Source organism: Crocuta crocuta, unplaced genomic scaffold (genome assembly GCF_008692635.1).
Source record: "Crocuta crocuta isolate KB4526 unplaced genomic scaffold, BGI_CrCroc_1.0 scaffold127, whole genome shotgun sequence".
Taxonomy (NCBI): domain Eukaryota; kingdom Metazoa; phylum Chordata; class Mammalia; order Carnivora; family Hyaenidae; genus Crocuta; species Crocuta crocuta.
This window is the reverse complement of record NW_027532008.1, coordinates 4,081,679-4,090,723: the sequence shown is the minus strand read 5'-3', so window position 1 is coordinate 4,090,723 and position 9,045 is coordinate 4,081,679. Positions and strand designations below refer to the sequence as shown.

Below are 9,045 nucleotides of genomic sequence, written 5' to 3'. Positions count from 1 at the left end.
CCCCCCCCCTGCCCCTGTGGGGGGGGGGGGGGGGGGGGTGGCTGGATAAAGTTTCTTCAGGGTGCTTTGGGGCGCTAGACTTCGCTCTACAACTATCTTTCCCTCTGATGGAAACTCCTTTTATCCTTTTTTCTGGATTACCTTCTGTAGATCACTAGGTCTTCCTCTGTGCTTTGGTAGGCTGCATATCTGTGGCTGTTTAGGAATTGTTAAATAACGACAACATTATGTTTTTCCCAGGCACTCTGGGAGCTGCAGCATTTATGATTTGCTGCTCCCAAGAGGAGCCGTGTTACTCTGGGGTTCCTAGTGGGCATTTCTTTCTAATCACAAACCTCTGTGATGATCATCTCCATATAGATTACATAATGCCGTGCAAATGAAGCAAAAAGACAAGCAGAATATCAGCCAGCTGGAGAAAAAGCTAAAAGCTGAGCAGGAAGCCCGAAGTTTTGTAGAAAAGCAGTTAATGGAGGAGAAAAAAAGGAAGAAGTTAGAGGAAGCCACTGCCGCCAGGGCCGTTGCATTTGCTGCTGCGTCAAGGTATGTCCCTGTCCCCTGGGCGTGTCTCCGAGGTTGGCCTGCCTTGTGGCAAGACAGGCTCAGGGATTTGAGGCCTTGGGCAGGACTGGAATAGAACGGTGCTTCATGAGCTGGCCTAGCCCCGTCTATGCATCTGTGCAAGTCGCATCGCCTTGTCACAGCTTCATCCTTCAGCGACCTCGTCTGTCCCACAGCCGAGAGGCAAACCGCTGCTTGTAAATGGGTTTCCAGTCGCTCTGCGTGTGGCCAGTAACTACTACACGCTTGGAGAGATTCCCGTCTGGGATTCTCTTCCCTTTGTAGAATTGTCGGTACCTTTCACTCTCAGGTGTGTGTGTTTCTGGAGTTTTTATCTTAAAAGGGAGGGAAATGTTGCCTGCCCAGGTATTTGTACTGGCCACCCCTGTCTTTGTTGGATGTCAGCAAACTGTCAAATGAGCTGGGAAAGATGAAAAGAAACTTAGGTCCCCATTAGAGATCATTGTATTTGTGAAGTCAGGGGAATTGGGCACTACTTCTGTACCATTGAAAAGAATGCAAGGACTCCAGAAACTGACATGTAACTACCACCTGAATTTCAGCAGGACAGAGGATCGTTTAGAGAACTTTGGGGCGGGGGTAGAGCAGTTGGGGAGTGGGGGGTTTCTACTTCATTTTATCACTCTTTCTTTTCTGTGTTTTTTTTTTTGACTACTGAAGTCCATCTGTATGGTAGGAGTTAGTTATGGGTTTACAGTTGCAGAGCGAGGATACGTTATTATTTATTTCATTTTAAGTTTTTATCCTAATTTGTATCTATGTGATACAGTTCTACTGTCATTCTTCCTTAAGTTTTGCTCTTTGCCTTGTGGCATGTTAAAAGCCTTCCCTTGGGTTCTGTAGAGTAACTAATGGACCATCATTTCGCATTTAAGGAAATAATAGCTGGAGAGAACTCTTTCTTCCTGTGTGAGCCCGCCTTGGCCAGCGGACTCTCTAGTCCATATAGCTGAGCTCACGTAGCCCATTAGCACCTATAAAGATTCACAGGACACGTTACCAGCCTGCCTAGCATGTGGGTGGTCTGTTTGTTCCTGTGTTTAAAGATTTGGAAGCACAGGCTTCTGAAAAAAGCACAAGTTTCCGAAGCACTTAACACTGGCAGGAGATTTTTCTGAACTCTCATCTGGTATGGCTGGTGCTGTTCTTAATTTGTCCGGCACCTACCCTGAAAAAAATGTCCACTGGGGAAGATAAGACAGTCACTTAGCCAAGTCGTTCAGTGCCTTCTTCCTGAGGGTCAGGACCTTGGTTTCAGTCTCTTCTCTGACTGCCTTTTGCTTCCAGTCAAGCTTGTTGGCTTTGGTCCTTTCCTTAGATGGCTCCTATTTGCCATCACGGATGTAGAGGCTGTTTGTATTCCCAAGTAAATCTCTAGCCGTAAGTCTCTCACTGGACCTTCCTTTTTGGTAGGCATAGGACACCTGCTTTCTCTATCTGGCTGTCTCTGAGATCTAAACGCTTAATCAGCTTTGGAGTGGCCATTGCCATCACCTTTTTAGTTTGTCCTTATTACAGCCCTGAGAAGCAGCCTGGTGCCAACGCAAGGAAGGTGAACTTGACCTATGCATAGACCCTCAAAAGTGAAAACTTTTTAGCTCGCTGCCCCCTGCTGGAGACAGCGCATGCCCGGGTCTCTCTTGCTCAGCACGTGGGCACCGTCTCAGGTCATAGGGCCTGGTGGGAAGCTGGCTGCGTTAGGAAGCTGGAAAATCTCAGTTCTTGTCACAGTTCTAAGACCTACCGGCTAGGTGGTGTTGGACTGGTGTTATATCCGTATGGTCTCAGTTGTCTTATCTGGAAAATGGGACACTATCTCCTACCCTTGCAAAGAAGGCAAAATGGGTAAAGTGCCTCACTTGATGCCTCGCTTATATTAGATACCCAATTAATGATCATTATTTTAGATCATTGTTGAAACAATCAAGGAACAGAGAATGAGCAGCCTGAGCCAAAAACTAAAAGCTGACTGACCCTGGAGTATATAAGAGAAATATCAATCCTGCAGTGTAAGTAAACCTGTAGTCATTTAAATCCTTTTCTTTCCTTCTCTTCTTTTTCAAAAGGGGGGAGTGCACCGAAACCTTACGGAATCGGATCAGGGAATTAGAAGCAGAGGGCAAGAAGCTCACGATGGACATGAAGGTGAAAGAAGACCAGATCAGAGAACTAGAACTGAAAGTTCAGGTATGCGAGACACAGAGGACTTTCTCGTCCTTGGTTCCTCTTCTATGTTAGCCCTGTGCCCAGTGCTGCAGTGTGGAGATGGGGCCTTTGGATAATAGGCCAAATCCCACTGTACCTGAGAATCTCTGTAAGCCAGAAAGAAGCTCTAGCCTCATGCAGCTCATCCCGGTCATATTTAATCACCTGGATTCTAATACAACCAGAGATGCTAATGGTTCTTTTACATGGCTTATACCAGAATTTGACTTCCTGTAGACTCATCTCATTTTTTCAGGCTATAGGCCAGACTGGTGATCTTTGGAACTTGTCTCCCTCTTCTTAGCCCTAAACCTCTGTCCGTCACCAAGAAATTGACCGCTCTGGATGGCTCTGAGCCTTGCGGGTTGCAGCTCTGAGCAGTGCATGGCAGGGAAAGCTGCCAGTGCTATGGACACAACCGGTTTTCTGAGCCATGTGTACTTTAGCCAAGAATCAGGCATTGGTTCTGCAAAGGGACACTTAAAAGCAGTGTCAGGTCGCCTGGCTGGCTCAGTTGGTTAAGCGCCCGATTCTTGATTTCAGCTCAGGCCGTGATCTCAGGGTTCGTGGGATCGAGCCCCACGTCGAGCTCTGTGCTGACAGCAAGGAGCCTGCTTGAGAGTCTCTCTCTGCCCCTCCCCCACTTGTGCGCGCGTGCACGTGCGTGCTCTCTCTCTCTCTTTCTCTCTCTCTCTCTCTCTCTTTCAAATAAATAAACTTAAAAAAAAGAAAAAAAAAGGGAGAAGTTGATAGAGTAGACTGCGCAGCCTGGAGACCACACCTAAAGTGTGCAGTAAAAGTGGCAGCAGCAATGGATGGGACTGTGAGGGTTAGCCAGAAAAAAGGTTTTGGAACAGCTAAATGACTAGAAAAAAAATGAGCAGCTCCTCTCCTACCACACAAAGAAATTCCAGATGAAGAGTTCAATCCAGGGGAAAAAAGAAGCATTTTGTTTTTAACAAGGTGAAAATATACCAGAATTTATTTGATCTTGAAACTGGGGAAAATCTTTCTAAACAAAATAATGGGGATAAAAATCACAAAATGAGAAAAACAAGTGAAAAAAATCTGTTGGGAGGGCACAGGTCTTGCAACAAATATAAGGAATTAATACTCTTGATATGCAAGGAGCTCGTAACATTTGTTAAGTGAAGCTCACATAGTTGGAAAAATAGGCAAAGAATGTGAACAAACAATTCACAGAAGAAAAACAAATGGCTGAGAATATAAGAATATATCTTCATCAATCACCAAAGACCAACAGATTAAAATTAGTACCCTTTATCTCCTGTGAAATTTCTGGGTTTTTAATTGCATTATACTTGGCACACGACGTCAGTTGCAAGTGTACGATGCGGCGATCCCACCTAACTCTGCGTGTCATGCCGTGTTCAGCGCAGGTGTCCGCATACACCACTAAGTCGTGGTTGCTGTATCGTGGACCATATTCCTTATTCTGTACCTTTTTGTTCTCATGACTTATTTTTTCCATAACTGGAAGCCCGTACTTCCCACTTCCCCTCACCCCTTCTGCCTGCCTCACAATCCCCCTACCCACTGGCAACCACCAGTTCTCTGTGTCTGTGGGTCTGTTTCTGCTTTCATTTGTTTGTTTATTCATTTGTTTTGTTTTTTTTAGATTCCTTATATCAGTGCAATCATGTGATACTTGTTTTTCTCTGTCTGGCTTATTTCACTTAGCATAGTATCTTCTAGGTCCCTCCATGTTGTCACAAATGGCAAGATCTTATTTTTTTTTTATCGCTGAGCAGTATCCTTCTGTGTGTGTGTGTGTGTGCGTGCGCGCGCGTGCGCGCTCAAGCGCGCACACGTGTTTTTACACATACCATATTTTCTTCATCCATTCAGCTCCTGATGGACACTCAGGTTGCTTCCACATCTTGGCTATTGTAAATAATGCTACAAAAAAAACATAGGGGTGCATGTTTAGTGTTTTTGTTTCTGTGGGTAAATAGCCAGGAGTGGAATTACTAGATCATCTGGTATTTTTACTTTTAATTTTTTTGTGGAACCTCCGTACTGGCTGCACCAGTTTACATTCCTACCAGCAGTGCCCAAGGGTTCCCTTTCTCCATATCCTCACCACACTTGGTATCTCTGGTCTTTTTGATACTAGCCTGACAAGTATAAGGTGATTTTATTGTTTTGCATTTTTCTGATGATTAATGACGTTGAACATCTTTTCATAGTATGTCTTCTTTGCAAAAATGCCTATTCAGATCCTCTGCCCATTTTTAATCAGGTTTTTTTTGGGGGGGTTTAGAGTTATAAAAGTTCTTTATATATTTTGGATATTAACCCCTTACTGAATAGATCTTTTGCACATATCTTCTTCCATGCAGTAGGTTGCCTCCTCATTTCGCAAAGGTCTTTATTTTGGTGTAGTCTCAATAGTTTATTTTTGCTTTTATTTCTTAACCATTGTGAAATTAGCAAAGAATTTTTAAGTGATCATATCAGCCTGGATGAGGATAAATGAATTAGGACTCATAATTGCTGGCAGAAGTATAACTTTCTGGAAAAGTTCATATACCTTTTAAGTATTTCCTTTTTTATTTATTTATTTATTTATTTAATGTTTTAGTTATTTCTGAGAGAGAGAGAGAAAGAGAGACAGCGTGAGCAGGGGAGGGTCAGAGAGAGAGGGAGACACAGAATCCGAAACAGGCTCCAGGCTCTGAGCTAGCTGTCGGCACAGAGCCCGACTCAGGGCTTGAACCCACCAACTGTGAGATCATGACCTGAGCCGAAGTTGGACTCTTAACCGACTAAGCCACCCAGGTGCCCCAGTATTTCCATTTTTAGAACTCCTGCCTATGATAAACATTTGAAAATCTCATCATTGATTGATAACAAAGATGTTCATCATAGTGGTATATAAATGAAAACAAAATCTTAGCAAAGGGAGATTCATTTAATAAATTATGGTACATATACAAGAATATCATACAGCCATTAAAAATTACATTTTCAAAAACCAGTTGAGATTTACAAAACTGTCTACAAAAATTACATACAGTGTGATCTCATTTATGCTAAAAGATACACACATGCTTATAAAACGCTAAAAGGAAATATTTTTTACACTGTCAGGAGTTTGAGTAAGTTTCATGTTCTTCTTTGAGCTTTAATATATTTCTAAATCCTAATAAGTGTGGATTTCTCTTAAAATGAAAAACTAAAATATCTGTATGTGTACATGTATGTTTATGTTTATATTTAAATATATGTATTTATTGGCTACATGACCGGATGTTTTAAGTGGGCTTACTCTGCAATATGTCCTATCAAAATAATGAACATTTTTACACTTTTTAGTACAAATTGAGAATAGAGTTTTGGCAAATTTGATTACAGCATTACAGCAACATTTGCAACTGGCAGCAAGGAAAAAGTTCTTCGTGGTTCTGAATGAGGCTTGTAAGAAAGTGTTTTATTTGGAAACAGAGTCCACTGTTACTAGAAACAGCCCACCACTGTCAAATTCATCTACTACAATATTTTTGTGTGTCATACCATCATATAAATACGTTTTTGGATTCCCTATAAGTGGTAAGAGTCTTAACCCATGCAAACACCAGGATTCTGTCTTCTCAGGGCCAGGCCAGTAGTAGCAGGATTTTATTTGTGATTTCAGGCTAATTTGTAGACATCGATGCCAAAACTATCTTGTAACATCTTGCTGCTTTGATGATGTTGATAGGAGCTTCGGAAGTATAAGGAGAATGAGAAGGACACCGAGGTGTTAATGTCAGCCCTCTCAGCCATGCAAGACAAAACACAGCACCTGGAGAACAGTTTGAGCGCGGAGACGAGAGTCAAGCTGGACCTGTTCTCTGCCCTAGGGGACGCAAAGCGACAGCTGGAGATCGCCCAAGGTAGGAGAGTAGCGGGCCCCAGAGGAGGTGGTGTGACCCACAGTGTGGGAACGCAGAGAGCACGGGTCCCTTAGAGCTCGGAACCAAAGACATTCCGTTTACTTTGTAAGTTCCCGTGACATCGAGGAATGATCACATTCATTCATTCTGCAGGCATACTTTGAGGTGAGAGTATGTCAAGTGCAGGGCATACAGGGGAGAAGGAGGAGCTTCTGGGCTCAAGGAGTTCACGGTGTTGTGGAAGAACTAGACAACTGCAGAGTCACCCAGAGGTGCTGGCGTAGAAACATACAGAGGGGCAGGGACTGAGTCAATCTGGGGGTTAGAGAGGGCTGTTTCCCTGGGGAGCAGATGTCTGAGTTGGGTTTTGAATGATGAGGGGGGCTTAGCTCAGTGAGGAAGCAGTGAGGGGGCGAGGGGCAGGGAGGCCTCTGGGTAGAACAGACCACTTGGGGGAGGCCAGGGAGGCTAGGGAGGCCTGCCATGTCCCAGGCCGCAGCTGGCTCTGCAGGTTTACAAATTAGGGAGCACTGGGAGCAGCATCTGGAGAGCAGGCTGTGACTCCACAGCTACTTCCTGTGGCCCTACTGTGCGCCAGGCACTCTGTAGCTACTTCCCGAGACCCTACTGTGCGCCAGGCACTCTGCAGCCACTTCCTGAAGCCCTACTATGTGCTGGCCACTCCACAGCTACTTCCTGAGGCTCTACTGTGTGCCGGGCACTCCACAGCTACTTCCTGAGGCCCTACTGTGTGCTGGCCACTCCCCAACTACTTCCTGAGGCCCTTCTGTGTGCCAGGCACTCTGCAGCTACTTCCCTAGGCCCTATTGCGTGCCGGGCACTGTGAGACACCCCAGGGGGACAGGCAGTAACAAGCAGGCATAGAGTGTATCAGGTGCTGATGGATGCCTGGTACCCAGGCAGGATGTGTGAGTGTCTATGTGGAGCTTCTAGTTTGACACAGTGGTTGTGGAAGACCCTTGGAATAGGTAGCATTTGAGCAGAGGCTACAAATGAGGGAGTGAGGGAACCACATAAAGCTAAATCCGCGGGGGTGGCGGGGGGAAGCGTTCAGGTGGCAGGCATGTGGGGCCGTAGCCTGAGGGTTGGGGAGGCCTGCTGCCATCAGAGCCACGGTTTGCCAGACTTTGTAGCCCATGGAAAGAACTTGGGCCTTTACTCTGAGTGGCCCGGGAAGCTTTGGGAGGCTTCTGAATAGAGGCGTGATCAAACCTGATGAAAAGAAATTTGAATTTTATCCAAGAAATTAATTAGCCACCATAGATTACTGGGGGAAAAAAATTCAAACAGCTATCTGACTTAGGAGGAAAAGAAGATTCAACAGGCACTTAAGGAACATTCGAAGCATGGGTACTAGAAGCTGAAGGGGAGACAGAGATGAACACGACGCAGTCTGTTGAGGGATCTACTGGGGCAGCGGGGCTCAGACTTTCTGGGCTTAGAGACCCCTTGACACTCAAAATTATTGAGTAACCCAAGGAGATTTTTTTCAAGTGGGTTATATCTCTCAATACTTACCTATTAAAAATTAGAACTTAAAACATGTATTCATTTTTAAATAGCATAGTACACATATAACTTGGTAACATTTTTTGAAAAATAACTGTATTTTCCCAAAACCAAAAAAAAAAAAAAAAGAGGAAAAATGGCATTGTTTTACATTGAGCCAATCTCTTTAATTTCTCGTTTAATAGAAGATAGTTCCGTTCTCATCTCTGTTTCTACATTCGGCCTGTTGTAATTTTACTTGCATGGGGTTTTTGGAAGACTCCACTTACCCCCAGGAGGGAATAAGTGTGGAGAAGGCAGACGGTGTGTTACTATTACCTAGAAGATGGTCTGGCCCCTGTGGCCGCTGTGTGCAGCAGAAAGGCCTACTGCCATTGGGTAGAGGTAGGGGCCTTGAAAGGCCAGAGCAGTGATCAGGGGTGACTTCATGAGGGAGGGGATATTGTGTAGGCTTTGAAGGATGGATTCTGAGAGTAGAGAAATGTCAGGGGAAGGCCTTTGTCACCTGGGGGTAGGGGGGCGTCAAGCAAAGGAAAGAAAGCACTGGGAGTGTCCAGGTGAGCAGTGGCCTCACACTGGAGGATGTGGGAGATTAGGGGGACCGTGAATGAAGCCAGACCAGACCGCGTGTTCCCTAGATTGTTCAGGAGGGAAGAAGTGATATGTTCTGGCCCTTATTTCGGCAATGGCTTTCTGAGAGCAGGGTGAACGGTGGATTTGGAAGGTGAGACTGAGCGGAGGCAGATAGACCTGCCAGGCAGATGTGACTGGCTTTTGTCTCAGAGGTTTTGGGGGGGGGTCCAGGAAGGGGGCAAAGGGGGGGGGGGGG

The 9,045-nt window shown here is 45.2% G+C and overlaps 1 protein-coding gene across 1 annotated transcript in view; it reads left to right on the top strand.

Annotated features, from left to right (window-relative positions):
* The window catches only part of MACO1 (macoilin 1), a 50,422-nt gene that overhangs the window by 38,359 nt on the left and 3,018 nt on the right, over positions 1-9,045 (top strand). Inside the window, exons 8-10 of the mRNA XM_077775525.1 lie at positions 361-543; positions 2,649-2,769; positions 6,512-6,686. Coding sequence (XP_077631651.1) covers positions 361-543; positions 2,649-2,769; positions 6,512-6,686 — 479 coding nt within the window. The remainder of the gene's footprint in view (positions 1-360; positions 544-2,648; positions 2,770-6,511; positions 6,687-9,045) is intronic.